The sequence below is a fragment of the Martes martes genome, assembly GCF_963455335.1.
Source record: "Martes martes genome assembly, chromosome: 4".
NCBI lineage: Eukaryota > Metazoa > Chordata > Mammalia > Carnivora > Mustelidae > Martes > Martes martes.
Window position 1 is genome coordinate 75081435 of NC_137891.1, and position 20063 is coordinate 75101497.

The 20063-nt window shown below is 46.2% G+C and overlaps 1 protein-coding gene across 2 annotated transcripts in view; it reads right to left on the reverse strand.

Annotated features, from left to right (window-relative positions):
• Positions 1-20063, reverse strand: part of LYN (LYN proto-oncogene, Src family tyrosine kinase) — a 118788-nt gene that overhangs the window by 12118 nt on the left and 86607 nt on the right. For both annotated transcript variants that reach the window (XM_080800660.1, XM_080800659.1), the window contains exon 11: positions 1903-2056. In XM_080800660.1, the coding sequence (XP_080656786.1) occupies positions 1903-2056 (154 nt within the window). The remainder of the gene's footprint in view (positions 1-1902; positions 2057-20063) is intronic.

Consider the following 20063-nt stretch of genomic DNA (forward strand, 5'->3'; position numbering starts at 1 on the left):
GCAGGGTGGCCCTAGTTTGGGGGGAGTGTCACACAACTTAGTGTGAACCTGGCAGTCCACTTACTACTGTCTCTGGGGGTTCTCGGCACCTTCATCTATAAAACGTGGAGACAGAACTTCCCTAAGGTTGGTGCCAGAGTTAAGTGGGTTTACCTGCATGCGTGGCAGGGGTAAATACCAACATAAGGTAATTATTATGGTGGGCCTGAAATGACTACTATTTAATTCTAGAACCCAGGATCTCTGCACTAAGCCACGTGTCTCATCCAAGAAGAGTTAGTTATGGGGTGCCTGGGTGCCTCAGTCAGTTGAGTGTCTGCCTTCGGCTCAGGTCATGATCCCAGGGTCCTAGAATGGAGCCCCGCATCAGGCTTCCTGCTCAGCAGAGAGCCTGCTTCTCCCTCTTCCTCTGTCTGCGCTCACTCTGCCTACTTGTGCTCTCTCTCTCTCTGTCAAGTAAATAAATAAAATCTTCAGAAAAAAAAGAATAGTTAAGTTATTTTTCTGAGGCACCAGGCTTCTCTAATTCAACAGAGCCAGTGGACTATGTTCCAGCTGGTGAACTTTGAGGCTACATCTCCTGGGTTTGGTTCTTGGCTTAGTTCTTTGGACCTTAGAAGCTGCTGAACCTCTCTGTGGCCTCACCTATAAGGCGGGAATGATAATAATAATAATAGCAACAACAATAGGGCTTATTACATAGGGTTATTGTAAACATAAATGAGATAACGTATGAAAACCACTTAGAGGGGCACCTGGGTGGCTCAGTCAGTTAAGCATCTGACTCCTGATTTTGGCTCAAGGCATGATTTCAGGGTCCTGGGTTCGAGCCCCATGTTGGGTTCCACAATGAGTGGGCAGCCTGCTTGAGATTCTCTCTCTCCCTCTCCCTCTGCCCCTCCCTGCTTTGTGCTCTCTCCCTCTTTCTAAAATAAATAAATAAATAAATCTTTAAAATTAAAAAGAGAGAAAGAAAAGCACTTAGAATAGTGACCGCCACACTGCAACTACTCACTACGTTTTAGCTATTATTTTTCACTCCCCCTCATCCAACTGTTTTCCTTCACCTGCCTTATTGCTGAGAACAAGCTGTCACCCACCTAAGAGAATGCAATCTTGAGGCAGGAGGAGAATCACCTGAAACATGACAGGCACAAGAGATGCTAAACAAATCAAAATGATGTTCTCAAGCTGCCATCTTATTTATTTATATTTTAGTCACTTATTTGTCAGAGAGCAAGAGAGAGGTCACAAGCAGGGGGAGCAGCAGGGAGAGAAGCCGACTCCCTGCTGAGCAGGGAGCCCGACGTGGGGCTCAATTCCAGGACCCTGGGATCATGACCTGAGCCGAAGGTAGACGTCCAACCTACTGAGCCACCCAGGCGCCCTCTCTGTGTGTTTTAATATGTGTGGAATATGGAACACGGTTAAATAAAGGAGTGCAATACATTTACTTCTCTGAATGTGATAATTTCCGAGTTTTAATTTGCAATGAAAAGGCCAGAATACAGGATACAGAATTATTGTTGCAAATGTCTTCTCTGCAGTTAGCAAGAGTGAACTTCATTGTTTGGGTAAAAAGCTTGAGCATACAATATAAACAAAGAATTCTGAACTTGCCAAGCCTCTTTTTGTTCTCCTTTGCTTAACTGAAATACAAATGACAACATCTGTAAACTTTACAAACAGTATGTGGAGTTAATCAGGAGAGTAATTTCTAAGAACAGACATGAGAACAAACCCACAAACAGCAACTATGGTCCACTGGGAACATTTTACCAAATGAGTTCTTTTTAAGGATGACCACTGTAATTGCTTTGTAAAAAACAAAAAAACAACAGACAGAAACAAAACTAAGTAACAAAACATGTAAAGATAGTAAAGATGGTGAGGACAGCGTACCTTCCCTTGCTGTGTACTCATTATCTTCGATCACTCGAGCAAGGCCAAAATCTGCAATTTTGCACATGAGTGACTCAGAGACTAGAACGTTAGCCGCTCGGAGGTCTCGGTGAATGTAGTTCTTCCTCTCGATGTATGCCATTCCCTCTGCAATCTGAAACCAGAAAGAGGCTCTCATTTTCAGTTTAGGGTAGACTATCATAGAGGACCATCAGGAAAACCAAAATATGTACGAGTTCCTGAACCTTTTCATGGATTATTCATCCCAAGTTTTAAGCACAGTAGGTACATTACAATCAATATTTTGAGTCCTTTATTAAAATAGCTGCCCCCACCCCACATCTCCAATATAGGGGTCACATCTCAATGTGATTTTTAACACAGCTGCATGCCTTGACATTTTCTAATTGGGGGGATCTTTTTAAGACCCTATTAAATTCTTGCACGGAGATACACAGGTATCATGATCCCAGTGTTTCAAAATGAGAAAACAGAGCTGGAGAAGGCGACATGCTAATATGATTAAGTGACTGGGGTATCAAGAACGGGATGTCCTTGGGTCAGCAGCATCCATGCAGGCCGGTTAATCAACAGCAGCCCGCAGAACCGGTTCTCTGAGTTCTCCCCGCTCCATGTTCCAGAAGGAACAGATTCACCCTGACCACAAAGCAAGACAGCAGGAAAGCATCCAAGATTTAAACAGAACCATAAAGTAGGGGAGGTAAAACCCCTCCTTCATTGCCTGCTAGAAAATTGGGTTTTTAAGGAAATCAAAATGCGATGTTTAGGGAACACATTACCCAATTATAAAGATAAAGATCTGGAAGGAAGGAAGGAAGGAAAGAACGATGTCCCCAGCTCTGGTGAGCAGTGAGAAGGCAGCTCTAATTAGGATTCTGTCACAGAGGAATGAGTGTATTCACCTGGATTCTACCTCAAATTCCCACAGTCTCAGCTCAGAGGACCTGACGTTCCCCCACTGGTGCCCTCTGTTCACACCCCCTTTCAGTGAGGCCCTGCTGCTTTGCTTCGTAGGGAGCTCGGCTTCTTGGCTGTGCTTCTCCTGGACCCTCCCCCAGACTGCCTTTCTTACCTCCCCTTGGCCAGTCCTACATTTACCTTCTGCCCAGGAGGCCTTCCCTGAACTCCTCTTGGCTGATTTCTCTTCGCTCTCTACCCACCCTCAATGGTGGATTTGTACGAAAACCATCCGCCCCTACTGATCAGAGCTCTGTCCGTATTTTCCTGCTGTTCCTCGGGCTTACTGCTGTCACACCTGCCTCCAGGGCAGAGGCCGCCCCTTACACCTTGTGTACCTATCAGAACCCTCAACCTTGTCACAAGACTGCTTCTCAGAAAGTTCTTCGGGAAGTACGCTGGGTTTTCAGTGCTACCAGAGTACTACGCTGCCAGCACACTGGCCGCAGGAATTGGGCAGATGGGATTTTCACGGCCACAAAAGTCTGGCATATAATAATCAGAACACAAGGGGGTAGTCTCTCAGTGTCCCTTCAGCCCGGCAGTTTGCATCTGACCGACCCCGAGGAACACCGCTTTGGACTGAGGAAATCGTACATCAGGAAGAACAACAGAGGTCAGATCTTTTGTTTCTGCAGAATGACAATTTAATAACATACAGCGTTTCCAAGCAAGAGTAGCACGCGTGTCCCTTGAACAGTGCTGGTCAAGTGCAGAAGACCCAGGCTGTGTGGCCCCGACCAGTGACGCTGGAATCGGGTCCCTGCCCTCACCCTGGGCCACGGCATCCCTCGGCAGGAATACTTTAATCCTCTGTGCGAGTCCGACCAGGTCACTCCCTGCTTAAAACTAGCTTCAAGACAAGTCTGAACTTTTTTTTTTTTTTTAACGATTTTACTTAATTATTTGTAAAGAAAGAGAGTGAGCACAAGCAGGGGAAGCTGGAGAGGGAGAAGCAGAGCAGGGAGCCCCACATGGGGCTTGGTCCCAGGACCCTGGGATCACAACCTTAGCCAAAGGCAGACACTTAATTGACTGAGCCACCAGGCGCCCAGTGTCTGAACTCCTTACCGCTGCTCTGCAGCCCTGTGTGACCCAGCCCCTGCTCAGCCCTCCTGCCTCCTCCCCGTTGACCAGCTCCTGTCCTGTATCCTGTAACCTGGTTCCACAGCTGCCTCTGCTTGGAACATTCAGTCTTGGCCCTTGGGCTGGGCCAACTCATTCCGTAGGCCTCAATGGAGATGTCACTTCCTCCATGGAGCCTTCCTGGACACCCCTCCGCTATCCTGCCTGGTCCCAGGGCCCCCTGCTCCTCCTGTTTACCTGCAGGAATGTAAATCCCTCAGGGCAGGTGTAATGCGTGCACATTCCTGTCTTTGGGCCCTTAGGTCACATTCCAATAGCTATATATAGACGGGGGCAGGAACCCCAAAGAGCCAAAGCTGGCTGCCATCTCAGGCTGGGCCTGCACCTGCATTTGGCTGTAGCCGTGAGGGACCTGTGCTGGGCCCCTCTCTAGGGATGCAGACTGACCCACACAGATGTGTGCTGGTGGCACGGACGGAGCCTCTAGGACACGGCACCAACTACCCACGTCTCACTTATTCTTGCTGGTGGATTTTAATGACCTACCTATTATATCTGTCATTCCCCTTAGAACTCTGAAGAGGCTGAAAGGAAATTTCTTTCCCAGAGTCACACCACAGGTTAGTGCAGTGGTTTGAAGTCAGCTAAATTTCCCTTCTGTGCATTTAGCAGTTAAGTCTTAATCCTATGCTAGTATTTAACTTTGGCTCACCCAGGCCTCACTCTCACCCAATTAAACCTGAACTACGGGAGTGGTGCCTCCCCAGGTGACTTCAACAGGCAACCCAGGTGCAGAACCACTCTAGACCCTTGTGATACGAGGCCAGGATGCTCAGGCCAGGAGTAGCCTTAACATCCAGTGGGAGCTTGGCAGAAGTGTGGCATTTTGGACTTGGACCCAGATGTGTTCATTCAGAATTCGAATTTTAACAAGATTCCTAGGTGATGTGCAGGCACATTAAAGTTTCAGAAGCACCACACTAGATCATACGCTTTTAAACTTAAGCTATTTTATGATTCAAAGTTCTACATGGGTGGGGGGGCGCCTGGGTGGTTCAGTTGGTTTAAGTATCTGCCTTTGGCTCAGGTCATGATCCCTGGGTTCTGGGATCAAGCCCTGCATCAGACTCCCTGCTCAGTGGGGAGCCTGCTTCTCCCTCTCCCCTGCTCATGTTCTTTTTCGCTCTCTCTTTTAAGATCTAAAAGAAAAAAAAATTCTACTTACACTGGAAGGAGCTCTTGGTCTCAACACATTACCTACAACCTCATAATGCCTGGGAAAGGAAGCTCACACAACTCAGCTTAAGCCACAGAATGAGTAAGGTGAGCACAGATGGCAGTAAGGAGCCTGGGCCAGGAGGGAGCAGGCTAAGGTTGGGGCCTGATGACAGAGGTGCTGGGAATGCCTTGGCTGAAGACCTAGTACATCAACAGCTCAACATGTGTGTTTTGAGCCTCTGTGTTTCCTGTCACTCAGGGAGAGACTCCTCCAGTCTCACGGCTTGGGGACAGGGGACCGTGGCCTCCCTCCCTCTCTATCACGCTTCTGGGGCTGGGCCATTACCTCGAGGACTTGGGAATGATTTGATCTTTATGTTTTGAATCATATGAAGAGATTCTCTTTATCCTGGACCACAGCGGCCTCACACAGCCAGGCCCGGTGAGGTACAAACTCGAGAAGACCTCAACTCTTGTAAACTCCCTGCAGAGGCTACCGAAGGAATGAAACAAGTCTCTCATGATCATGTGCTCATTCCTAACTCTGTAGGACAGAGTCTGAGTGTGATGCTACTGGAAAGTTGAAATAAAAAGTGCCCCCCCCACCCCATTACCCAAGATGAGAGCACTGGTGTAAGAAGACAACATCAGTGAAGTTTTCCAACTCCGGGTTTAAAGCTGATTTACGTTTAGGTGTGCTTTGCATTTCTCAGGTCCTTCAGCTCACAGACATGGCGAATGTACATTTCCTAGTTCCTCTTTTTGCCCCTTCAGTGGAATATATGATGAGGACATTTCTCCCTTGTGTGTGTGTGTGTGTGTGTGTTGTGTTCTGCCATCCTGGGAGGGCCGAGAGGAATTATTAAGATAGTGACCCTGAGGGGCGCCTGGGTGGCTCAGTGGGTTAAGCCGCTGCCTTCGGCTCAGGTCATGATCTCGGGGTCCTGGGATCGAGTCCCACATCGGGCTCTCTGCTCAGCAGGGAGCCTGCTTCCCTCTCTCTCTCTCTGCCTGCCTCTCTGTCTACTGTGATCTCTCTCTGTCAAATAAATAAATAAAATCTTTAAAAAAAAAAAAAAAAAAAAAAAAAAAAAAAAAAAAAGATAGTGACCCTGAGCCAGTAACCCCACATGGGCTCTGGTGAAGTTCCAGGCATCTAGTACCCGGTGCAAGTTCTAGGCACAGGGGCCATATCAAAAATGCTACTCCCCAAGATAAAGGACAGTCTTCTTGTCAGGGGCTCCAGGAGCAGACTTCCAGGCCCATGCGCTGCAAGTTTTTCAGAGAGGCTGTTTGGATGCTGTGTCAGAAGAAAAGGAATTGCTCATCTGGTCCCAGCAGATGTCCCTCCATCGCCCACAACAAGGTCGAGGGCGCCATGTCCTCTGGGAGTGGGGAGTGACCCAGCTGTCTTGGCTGGTGGGGTAGCTGGATCAGGGGTGGATTTCAGACCCTCCTCAGCCTCTCAGAGGTCCCCTACCGGCACACTCCACATGGTAGTGTTGCCAGCATATGTCTATTTCCTGATATATTCGTATGTACAGATGCGATTTTACACACACACAAATACGTAGACGCATACGGCCAAGCTTTCAGAACGCCAACATTCTGTAGAGCACTGAGGCCTCTGCATCCTCTGCTTATCATGTTCGACGACACAAACATGCATACACCCATCACGCCTGTGTGCAGGCTGACGATGCCCAAAGTGGGGACGGAACACAAAATCTAGAGTTCTATTTACTTTGCAAATACATTTCTTTCCCCAGAGTACAAGGTCAGAAATCAGACCAAAGTTTTCAGACGCATGTGAACTGAACTAACAAATTTGAATTCCTTCTCCCGCATGAACATTCAGATGGAAGGTCTGTGTTCCTCTTCCTAAAATGAGGAGTAAACATGGCGGGCAGCTCAGCAGACCCACTTCACACACCCCTGCCTGGGCTGCTCTGAGGAAGGCAACAGGGCTCCCGCTCTGAGTGACGCACAGCTTCCCTCGTCAAATACGTTGACTGAGAAGTGAGTTGCCAGTGGCCACCTGGAGACCTCAGTACAGTTCTGTTTGGGGCAGGAAATACCTAAGGACTCAAGCTTCTGGATAAATGTCCAATGGGGCTTATTTTATGGGGAATACAACTCTAGAGGGGAAAAAAAATCTCAGTTATGTTTTTACATACCAAAGCAGAGCTCAAATAATTCTCCTCGGAAGTGACCTTCCTTGCTAGCAATGACCACAGAGGTCACTCATCTCATCCTGTTTTTCTCAAAGGACCAATCAGAAGCGTGTCAACCCAGCATCTCACACAGTGTACACGATCCAGTTTCCAGCAGGCTCTCTCCCATTCAGATGCTCGGGCTCGGAGCCTTCAGTAGCCTGTCCCAAGCCTGTGCTCTGTGGATGGGTTGCTTGGCACCCACACTGGGTTGCTTTCCCCAGAGAATCTGAGTGATGATTTGGACAAATAACAAAATGTTTGTGTGGACTGTCTTGCTCTGGAAGTCTTGCTCTGGTGTTCTTATGATTCATCCTAATTACTATCACTTTTCTGAGAAATTGGCAAATAACAAGCTATCTTGCTTAGTGAGTTATTTTTTATTTTAATGAGAAGAAGCCCACATTTGAGTCAGACGACGGAGGGAATAAAGGAATGAAAGGAACCTAATTGAGGGACTCAATGTGATCTCTCAAGCAAAACTAAAATCTGCCCCAGGAAATTCCAGCCTAAATGAGAATCTGGAACTGAAAATACAACCTGTCTTAGAATTGGCTGGTTGGAAAACATTTGTCATTTCGACAAGCAATGAGAGAAATTAAACAAGAAAAGCGCCAAAAGACAGGAAAGAATAAAAATCTGGTTTTATTGCTTTACCTGTTCTAGTAGGCATCAATAACTTTATTCTTTAGATATATATTACCTTCCTACACTTTGGAAAAATAGAATTCAAATACTTAGTCCCTTTCAAAAGTCCTAGGAAGCGTGTGAAATAATGATAATGATAATATTAGTAAGCTGGAATGGAACCAATGAAAAGAAATTGGGTCTATGTGGAGGACCCTTTGTATGAGGGAGCCCCCTAGGGTCAGTCTGACCTAAAGACGATTTAATGACCACAGTAAAATAGAATGTAAAGACAATAGGGAACTTTCAAAAAGAAAGCCTAAGTAAGAATACATCTCCTCTGTACTACAAATACGACAGCATTTGTTTTATAGCCCTTGATAGTTTTTGTAGAAACACTTTTCTATTTATATTCATTGATCTTTCTGTACTGGAGTCCTACGCTCTTCAATCTGTAATTTGGTAGAGGAAGGGATGGGACAGAGAGCTCATTCCTTGCTGTATTTGGGGTGAAAATTCCTTAGAAATGTTTTAGCTTTATTTGGTTATTATGTTTTTCTTTACTCTTCTCTTTCAAGTGAAACTGCTAAGAAGCAGTGAAGTATATCACTTTGATGGGGGTGGTGACAGTGATGATTATAGCTAGCACCCTAACTCCGCCCAGGCAATTGGCCAGGCATTTATAATCCCTAAAACAAGCCTATGAGGCAGGCAATATTCACAGATAAGGAAGCTGAGTCTTGGAGAAGGTAATTTTTTTTTCCTGGATAAACGTGGATTTGAATCCAAGTTTGGCTGGTCTCACCATCTGTGTTCTTAACCATTCATCCAAACTGGCTTCTTTCTTTACAAAGAGGTACAAAACAGTGGAATGCTCATAGGAAGGTACAAGGAGGGCAAAGAGAAATTAAGAAATAGGATAATTTATAAAGTGGCCAAGTTAAAGTTTGCAGTCTGTCAGACTACCTTCAAAGCTCAAAGATGAGGGCAGTTTCCTATATGCAAACTTAGGGCTGGTGAGGTTCCTGTGACTGGTCAACATTTAATTCATTCCACAGTATGCAAGAATGTCTCAGGGGGACACTGACAGTATCAATGAATATCACATTCAAATCGGTAAGTTTCCATGAAGGAAACTTCTTTTGCTTCTTTAGCAAAAAAGGAAAACACGTTTTTCAACTAATACCCATAGATGTTCTCTTACGGAAACTTGTTGGAGTACTTCACACCCATGAGGATGGCTATTACAAAGACAAACAAATAAGCAAAAAACAAACAAAAAAGCAGAAAATAAGTGTTGGTGAGTATGTGGAGAAACTGGAACCCTTGTGTAGTGCTGATGGGAATGTAAAATGGTACAGCCATATGGAATACAGAATGGGTATTCTTAAAAAAAATTACCATACAAACATGGAATTACCCTGTGATCCATCAATTCCACTTCTGGGTATATACCCCCCCACCACCAAAATTAAAAGCAGGTGTTTGTACAATATGTAACAGATATTTGTACACCTCTGTTCATAGTAGCATTTTTCACAAAAGCCCAAAAGGTGAAAACAACCTAAGTGTCCACTGATGAAAGAATGGATAACCAAAATGTGATCTATTATTATTTAGCCTTAAAAAGGAATAAAATATTATTTAGCCTTAAAAAGAAATGGAACTTTGACAGGTGCATGGATGAAAATTAAGGACATTATATTAAAGGAAATAAGCCAGTCACAAAACGGCAAATACTGTACAATCCACTCATATTACATACGTCAAGCAATCAAATTCATAGAGACAGAAGAGAATGGTTGTCAAAGGGCAGTGGGAGGGAGAAAGGGAAGTTTAGTGGGTATAGAGTTTTATTTTCGCAAGATGAAGAGAATTCTAGAGATGGACGATGGTAATGATCGCACAACAACATGAATGTACTTATTGCCATTGAATTGGGCCCTAAAAATGACGAAAATGGTGAATTTTATGTTGTGTATTTTAGCCCCCCTCCCCTCTCAAACACACACACATAAAACTGTCCTGGAAGCCTCCCACTGTAGGAAAGCAGGATGAGCACCCAGCAAAGGCTCTTTGCCTTTGGCAGCTCATGGTGGCACACCAGATGGGCGCATGCATGTACATTGGGGTGGGACCAGACCAGAGTGCGAAGCAGCCACAGCTCCTCCCATGTCACTTCTTCCCAGTTGGCAGTTCCTCAGTCCAGCCTCAGCTAAACCTGGCTACGATGGGAATGCGTAACTAGGGATTGGCAGGAAGCAGAGGGATTACTGATGATGCCGCGGGAGAGTGGGGCAGTTGTGATGAGGGTTCTGAAACTTTAGAATGACTCAGCTTGGGTTTATATAAAACGGGGGTGAGTTTCTTCTTGAAGCCTCAAGCTTTCCACCCTGTAAAATGGTGCTAATAATAGTAGCAAGCTGGTAAAGCCCAGATGAGAATGACAAGGAGTATGGAAAAATGCTTGATGAGAGATTATTACTCTCAGGACTACTCCTGCTGCTAATCTTAATCACAGAAAGACCCAAACCCAGATTTGGCTCATAATGGCGAACTGACAAACAGTAGAGCTGATCTTGATCTTGGGGAGCCACGGGGCCAGTGGCGGGAAGCTGCCAGCACGGTATGCCAGGGCAGCCCTGAGCACGCCAGCTGGCAGTCCTCCGCCGGCCAGCTCCCTCTGGCTGAGAGGCTGCCACCAACCTTGGCAGAAGCTGACTTCCGGACTCTGCGTGACCAGCTAGCTCCCTTCTACCAAATGCCTGAGAAGGTAAAGGGATCATCTGCCAAAGAGTCCCTTGCCCTGGCCGATGTGAAAGAGACTCACCACTTCTGTATAATGGATAAATGGCACTCGGGGATTAGAAATAGCCTTTGCTTATTGTCCCCTCTGCTGCATTAATTTTGCTGTTACTACGACAATCTAAGTGAACTATTCCTTGATCTGTGGCTAATGAGCCACGCTACTGCTCATCACCTTGAAAAGAGAAGGAACCAAATGGTTCACGACTTCTCCCACTGAGGGAGGAAAAGAAAGAGAGAAAAAAAAATTGCTCTGCTCTCATCTCTGAGCTTGAATGTGGATCGCCTCTGAGGTGGAATGTGAAGCAACCCAGATATTTCCCCCCCAAAATCTCAAACTGAGAAACAATTCACTCCACTCATATGCCAAATTTTGCTCAGTGAAAACAAGCTGGGAATATGAAGAGACTTACAAACACGCATGTTCTGATCTGGTTATCTGGCTACTGGGGGCAGGGGAAAGACGGGGGAAATAAAATAAGTAAAGGTTTGTCCACAGAAACAGTTTGTGTTTTTATTTGTACTGGTGAGCACTGCAGACTCTTCTTATGTTATCTGTAATGGACTGTTAAGGAAATCGCAATACAATCACAGGAGTAGAATAGTGTACTATAAAGATATAGACATATTAGTGAAGGATTTTTCATAACATGAAAAATAGTAATATTCAGTCCAATACATATAAAACAGAACATACAAAACAAATCAAATGTGCATTTAGAAATACTTAAAATGGATGGTGATGAGCTAACCGAAAAAATGAGCAAAAGTTTAAAGAAAGAGTTTCCAGAAAAATGAACTGCAAAGAATAAATACAGAAAAAGCTGTCTGACCTCATCTATGTTAAATAAACACAAGTTGTAATAAAGACTACTAAATCTGACTTATCGGATTGGATCAGAGAATGCTAACAAAACCCAGTTTGGGCAAGGGGATGAAGCTAAAGACAGCCTCATGTTTTTGGAAAGACGTTCAGAGATAACTATTAAAGCTGAAAATGTATACACACTTTTGGCAGATCTACAACCTACAACTTATCATCCAAGCACACTTGCACAAGTATACAAACATGCAGAGAAGGCTCTTCCCCATATACATTTTCCTACAGTAAAAACAAAAACAAGGAAGCCCCAGAAAATAACACAAATGTCCATCAATAAGGCAACAGTTAAATACATCACAGGACATCCAGAGAGGAACAGAGATAAGTGGCTTTAAAAGAATGAGAGGGATCGTTCTACACTGATATAAACAAAAAATAGCTCAGGTATGTTATAGAATTGCGCCACGATACATATGGTGGATTTCCATGGGGGCTGGGGAGGAATGGCCATAATCTATGCTGGTACCTGGAAAGATGCATTTGTGTTGTTAAAATTAGGACCAAGGAATCGGGGTATAAGGTTTTTAGTTTCTAAGCTATAGTATAATTGGACTTTTCTTTTTTAACCCACCATCGATATGATATTTAAGAAGTCATTGAGCAAATAAAACAAAACTGAAATATAGCATAAGAACACACAAAAATGCTTACAAGAGAATAAGATCTGAACACTATTTTTTTCATTTTTTTCAATAATTCTATCATAAGTATGTATTGACTTTTTAAAAAAAGATTTTATTTATTTATTTGAGAGAGGGGAAAAGTGAGAGAGATCACAGGGAAAGAGAGGAGAAGTGACTCTCCGCTGAGCAGAGAGCTCGATGTGGAACTTGATCCCAGAACCCTGAGATCATGACCTGAGCAGAAAGGCAGACAGATGCTTAACCCGCTGAGCCACCCAAGCGCCCCTGCACTGACTTCTAAAAGGAAAAAAAACCTCTATGTAAAAAGAAAAAAAAATGAGATCTGATATAGATCACATTTTCTCAGAATATCCCAGAGCATAAATACTTGTTTTGTGCTATAGGAACCTTGAAAGACCTCCAGGGTTATTCACTAAGTGCGTACTCATTTATATGATTATGTCATACATACAGATGCCACAAGTTGACAGCAGCTAGGGGTGTAACTGAGTGTCTAGTCACTTGTAGCTTCACAGGACACTCTCAGTATGTTAAAAGACTGAAGTTCACTGTCGTTCTGAGGCAGGGTCTTCCATTAGACAACCTTGAGGACCATCTTCCACTTATTTGCATCCCGTTCAGGCTGCCCGCTGGGAGCCTCATCCTGTTCCGGGTGCCGTGGGCAACTGAACATAGTCCCTAACCCTGTGGAGTTGACTTCCCCGTGGGGCTGACAGACATACCCTATGTCTGACAGCCAAGAACTGAAGAAAATATATAGTCACCGGTGCCTTATTTCAACTCCAACAAAATACTTAAGAGAACTTGTGTTTCACTGGGTGGAAAGAACTCCCAGGCAAGCCTGAGTTCTAGCTCTGAAATTAATCCCTGACTTATTTTTCCTGTGACCTATTTGAAGAAACCTACCATGAGATCTGATAAATTCCAATATACCTGAGACAGATTTGCCATAATCTTTATATTTCAACCCTCCTGAAATAAGTTTCCAAAATAACATGCATTTATGAACGGAACCCGTGAAGGATGCCTCTCATGTCGTTTTCCCTTTCCTGAGGGTATGGGAGCAGGAGGGGAAGCCGGAATGGCTAAATCTAGGGGAAAAGCACTGTCCAGTATTTTGTTTACCATGTAGAATTCCTCTGTGCCTGATGACCAGAGGAAAGAGTCACTGGTCTTCATGATCTCAAAGGAGGGAGAGAAATTCAATCCTCCCTACTGGCCACAGGAAAAGTGGCAGGACATTTTACCCTTGAACAGCACAGGTTCTAATTGCATGGGATCATATGTGAATTTCTGTGGATAAATACAGGACAGTACTACAAATGTATCCTCAGTATGATTTTCTTTTTTTCTTCTTTTTAAAAAAGATTTATTTATTTATTTATTTATTTATTTATTTAAGAGAGTGAGCACACAGAGGGAGAGGGAGTGGGGGACACAGGCCTCCCCCTTGAGCAGGGAGCCAGATGTGGGACTCTATCCCAGGACCCTGGGATCATGACTTGAGCTGAAGGGAGATGCTTAACTGACTGAGTCACCCAGCTGCCCCCTCCTTATCATTTTCTTAATAACATTTTTTTTCTCCTTAGCTTACTTTATCATAATATAGTATGTAATATGTATAACATAACAAAATATGTGTTAATCAACTTTATGTTATCAGTAAGGCTTTGATCTGGGGGAGTCACAAGTTATACACAGATTTTCAGGGGCCTGGGGGGTCATCAGTGGCCATAATGCCTGTGTTGTCCAAGGGTCAACTTTTCAAGATGTATGACCTCGAAAAACGATCACTCACTTAGGTCAGCAAATTCTCAAGGGCAATGCTATCTAGACATACCCAAGCCCCCAAGACATCTACAGCTTGTCCTGGGCCCTGCTTCTTCATTACTGATCTCAAAGAGAAGGACCCAGAAACCTACAGATTTTAAACAAGGGCCCAAGGGAGTCTTACAATAAGGCAAGTCCAGGAAGGCCTGTCACCCAGACTTCCACACAAATAAAAGAATAAAACATTTATTAAATGATGGAACTTCTGAAAGACGGTCTATGGCAAGACTATCACTGCAGGCAGATAGCCACTGTGGGGTCTTTGGCCCATTTTCCAGGGAGGCAAAGAGCAACTGGAGGCTGAGAAGAGGAGGACGTTGATCTGATTTAGGTTTTGAGGGCAGTGCTCTGGCTGCCGCATCACCCGTGGGCTCTGGAGGAAGCAAGAGCTGAAGCACAAGACCAATCAGGCAGCTCCTCAGTAATTTGTTTTGAGAGAGAGCAGGGGACGTGGGTCAGAGTGACAGCGGTGGAGGAGTTCGGAATATGAATCCGTGGTAAACTTGCAGAAGGATTGGATGTGCAATGCGGGAGAAGAGGGTCAACAATAACTTCAAGTCTGGGCCCTAGAAGGATGAAGTTCCCTCCACCAGAAGGGAAGAACGCTCTGGATGGGCAGGTTCTGGAGGGGGAAAGACAGGTGCTCAGTTCAGGCTGTGCTGAGTTGGACATGCCTGATACACATCCATGTGGAGATGCCGAGTAAGCACTCAGCTTGGGGAGCAGATTGAGCTAGAGAGGAGCACTTCAGAGTGCTCAGAGTATAGCCAACTGTGTTGGGTCAGGTAGAGTCCCCCCTCAAATTCATGACCACCTGGACCCTCGGAACATGATTTACTTGGTAACAGAGTCTTTGTGGATTCAATTAGTTAAGGATCTCACCATGGAGTCCCACCCTGGGTTTAGAGCAGGTCCTAAATCCAATGACTGGTGTCCAAGACCGGTGTCTTACAAGGTAATGGCAGAGGGGGATTTGAGACACGGATGCAGAGGACCAGGCCTGTGAGGAAAGAGACAGACTGAAGCACTGTTGCCACAAGCCAGGGAGCACAAGGAACCAGGAGTTGGACAGGCAAGGAAGGGTTCTCCCCTAGAACCTTCAGAGTGAGTGGAGTCGGACTGACATCTTTATTTACAACTTCTGGTGCTCAGAACTGTGAAAGAATAAATTTCTGATGTCTTAGGCCACCCGGTGGGGGGACTTTGTTATGGAGGCTCCAGGAAAGTTACACAACACTCACTTGCAGTGAGATCACTTGGAAGGTCAATGTGGAGAAAAAGAAGGTCCTAGTGCTGAGCTCTGGGACCCTCCCATGTTTAAATGTTGGGAGATGAGGAAGAAATGGCTAGTGGGAATGGCATCCCAGAAGCCAAATGAAGAGAGCATGTCTGGGAGGAGGGAAGGATCAGCTGCACCAACCACTGCCAATGGGACACCAGAGAAGAGGCAGAGGAATGCCCTTGAACTCAGTCTGGTGGGATCACCGACGACTTGCCAGGACCTGTTTGGTTGAACGGTGCTGAGTTCAAGAGTAGGGCGAAGGAAAAGAATTGGGGGAAATGAGGACAGACCTTCCAGGGCTTTTGATCCTACAAAAAGGGAGGAGAAAAACGGAAGTGGAGCTAGCTGGAGAGAGAGATGGAGGAAAGGGAGAACTTCTTTCAATCCCCTGGGAATGGCACAGAAATGAGGTGGAACGGCTAATGCAGAATTTCTAGAACAATGTCTTGAGATGGCAAGAGGGGATGGGACCCGGTGCCTGATGCAGGGTGCTGTCACACCAGGAAGGAGGAGTTGGGGGTGGCTTTCTGCTGCTGGTGAAAAAGACAGCAAGGAAATCCACTGCGGGAGGGAAGGGTTTGGAGGTAAGGCTTGGGGGTGGAGGAGAAGGAGAAGGTGAGAAACAGTTGTCTAGAAGCCTGAGGAGGCACTTCCATCACTGGCCTTGAATTACACATGTGAAAAGCCAGCATGTCACATCAGCGCTGGTGACAGCTGTGACATACGGGGCCAAAACAGGTAAGGAGTTGGACTTACAGCACATACGACAAAGGGAGAGGCCTAAGTGGGTCTACAGAAGTCAGCTCAGGACAGAAGAGAAACACGAGGGTAATGGAGATGTGGGAAGAGTTGGAGGCTCTGACGGGCCAGGAGTGGTGGGAAGCGATTGCTGGAGGTGGAGTCCCGGGGGGGCAGGGCAGGGAGCCAGACAGATGGGGGCTGGTGGACCAGCTGAGACTTGAGGGGTGCAGCTATTGGTCGTCAGCATGGAGTGGGCTGCATGGGACAGTGGAGGAGAGAGGACAGAGTCCTGGAGGAGAAAAGTCAAGAGACAGAGAGGCCTGAGTCTGAAGGCCTAGATTCCTACAAACAATGGCAGGGTCTCCAGGGGCTGGAGCAACAAAGTGCTGAAGCATGGCAGTGACAAGTGTCCAGGGGTCCGAGGAGAGCTACAATGAGGAGGGAGGGTGGACCTCAAAGCTGGGGTCCTGGCAGTGGGTGGAGGTGGTGAGGGCAGGGAGATAGAAGATCTAGATCTTCCATAGGGAGAAGGTGTGAAAATGATTTTCATTAGCCAATGTGCAAGCAGTCGGTTTTGTAACATAAAGCCTCGCCTAGACAATTATGTTCTGGACACGGGAGGAGATGTGGATAGAACGCTTAACAGGAGCTGGGAATCCTGATGTTGGAAGAAGAATCAGCCAGCTCCACTGCCACTTGAATTCCAGCATTCTCACCTCTGCCAGCTGCTGCAGGCACAGACACAGGGCTCTCGCCAGCCCCAGGGAAAGGCCACCAAAGGACCCAAAAGGCACCGTGGGAGGAAAGCCTTACTCCGTGTTCCCCCTCCCCAAGTTAAACTCATCTGCCTGTGCACCACTGGTTTAACCAGTGTTAAACGTTTCGCTGATACTTTCTCATTCCTCCTGGCATTCTTCTCTATTCCACTGACAAGGAGAAACAAAGCAGCTCTTTGTCTTTGCATCAAGACCCAGATATTTGTATTCTACTTCCTTCTTCTTTTCTCACTTCTATTTAGGCCAACAAGGTAAGTTTTGGGCAGGAAAGTAAACATACTTGGAGGAAGACGAAGAATAAATGTATCAGGAAGATATTTTACAGTTAAATACACCTGCATCGTGACCCAGAGCTTATAAAGCAGAGAATAAAGAGTTTATTGTCTTCAACTGATTAGAGGCAGTCCCCACTTGGGTCGATATAGTCATTCAACATGTATTACTGAGTACCTACTACTTACACGGCACCAAGTGCTGTGGATACAAAAGGTAAACATGAACTTATCAAAACATTCAAATTGCTGTAAGTGTTCTGAAAAAAAGGAACAAGAGGCCAAGATGGAGAAGAATGGAGTGAGCAGGGGCGTGGGATGGAATTGTTTTAGGAAGGATGGTTGGGGAAGGTGTCCTTGAACAGGAGGTGGGGGGAGGCACGGAGCAGAAGGGGTAGCTTCTGGGAGGGGGCCTAGGAGAGGCAGTAAGATAGGACAGAGCATGGTGGGTGCCCAGTGGGAGTAAGGCAAGATGCTAGGGAGCTGAGCTCATAGGCCATCAGGACATTTTACAAATGGGATGGGAATCCACGGAAGGTGTGAAGCAGGGATGCAAAATCATCGTACTGGTGAGACCCCTCAAATGGTCTGCTGCATAGGGACAGAGAAGAAATGGGCAGGGAGAGAAGGCTATGGGGAGTCAGTGTTCAGTGGGTGGGGACTTCCAGTTCGTGAAGATGGAAAAGTTCCGGGGATGGATACTGGGAGCGGGTGCCTAACAGTGTGGAAGCACTTCATGACACTGAACTTTACACTTAAAAATGGCTAAAATGGTAAAATTTTATGTTATGTGTATCTGACCACAAAACAAAATGCACACATATGTTTATCTAACTAGCCTTGCCTCCTCTGGGCAGCTTGGGAGGAGGAAGCCAGAAAGACCTTAAGAAGAGGTTGCCAGGTAAAATACAAAGGGAACACTGCTCCTAAAACATTGTTCCTTGTTTACCGGAAAGTCACATGTCCCCAGGAGCCCTGCATTTCTACTCGCTCAGTCCAGCAACACAGTTAACAGGCAACCACCATTGTTCAGAAGAGACTTGATGGTGAGTGTGGGGGAGGGAGATATATTTCAGAAGAAGGAATGAGAGGGTTTGTTTACCAGCTGTCTATCAGAGCAGGGGGTGGAAAGAAGAGAGGCTCCGGGAGTTGCCCCCAGAGTGAGGAAGGTACGGTGGGAAGAAGCCTGGCTGGGAGGCCCCTGCAGGCCCACATCCTGGGGACTGCAACCTCGCGGCTGCCTGAGGGCAGGAGTTCTGGGGGCTGCAGGAGGGGGACAGCAAGGGGTTTCCTAGAAAGGGGTGTCCTCCTGAGGCGAGGGTGAGACCACACAGCGGCACCTGCGGCTCAGCTGCCCTCTGGCGGCCCCTTGCTTGCTGCGGCATCCCGGCCCCTCTGTTCCTGGGGCAGGAACTCAGTCCTGCTTCAGAGCTGCACCAGGGGGATCAGAAATGCAATTTCCTGGGTGGGAGATGGGAATCAGGTCTCTGGTTATGCTGGCCAGAGGCTGTGAAGCCACCACAATGAAACCGGGGAAATGCATTCCAGCTGCCAAACTGACCGCAGAATAAACTCTGAAGACACCAAACCGTTCTTAAGTTGGGGAGGGGGCATGACTTTTGATGACACAATTTAAAACAGTTTTTATATTTTACGAAACCCCATGAGCAACGTTAACAGTCTTACCCACATTCCAAGGATAGGGGAAGAAAGTTTTTTGTTTTTTGTTTTTGTTTGGTACAGTACCCTACAAAAGCATTTTTTTAAATAAAAAGATCAATCATTTAAAAATCTCTTTAAAAAAAAAAAAGATTTATTTATTTATTTATTTGACAGACAGAGATCACAAGTAGGCAGAGAGGCAGGCAGAGAGAGAGAGGGAAGCAGGCTTCCTGCCGAGCAGAGAGCCCGATGCAGGGCTCGATCCCAGGACCCTGGGATCATGACCTGAGCTGAAGGCAGAGGCTTTAACCCGCTGAGCCACCCAGGTGCCCCTAAAAATCTCTCTTTAAGTAATTTTATTTCCTTTTTTTTACCTTCACAGAAAAAAAACCAGTAGGAATTTACTTTTGAAAATAAGGACTATCCAACTGCATTGAAATAATGACTGTTGGCTCTTTCGAGAGTGTGGCTGGGGAATGGTGGGGGAGGACTGAGAGAGAAGGGTGGGCGGGTGACGAGCCAATCAAGTTGAGAGAGGAAGCTGTAGAGACAAAGGAAAGGATGCAAAGAACTGGGAGCTGTGGAGGAGACGCAGTAATAGAGAGGGGTGATGAGGCCAGGCGTCTGGCTTCCACCTAAACTGCTATACTCACAGGGTGCAACCAAGTTCCAAGTTCTCCAATGACTTCCTCTTTGCAAAATCCAATGGAAGTCCCCCCCACCCCCGCCGCCTCCTTACAGGGCTGTCTCCCAGGACGACTCTCCTGCTGTCCCCAAGCTGGACTCTGCCGTCTCCCTGGGGCTCTGCTCCCTTCACCCATTCTCCCCGGAAGTCATCAAATCCCCATTGAAAGGATGGTCTGCAGCTCCTGTCCATCCTCCAGCTCCTGGCTACAGCAAGCGCCTTGAGGACATGTGAGTGGTGGGTGTGGAGGCACAAATATATCTTTCTAGAGTCACCCAGAAAACAGTTAACTGTGCCTCCTATGTAACTCAAGAGAGGACAGTACTTCCAGTCTCTCTCAGCTCTGTGCCCCCTCTCCCATTCTTACCACACACCCCATTTGCACCCCCTCATGCCCCTTTTCTGTGTCCTTGTGCATCAAATTCCCTCAAAGACGCCTCCCCGCATCCAACCCCTCCC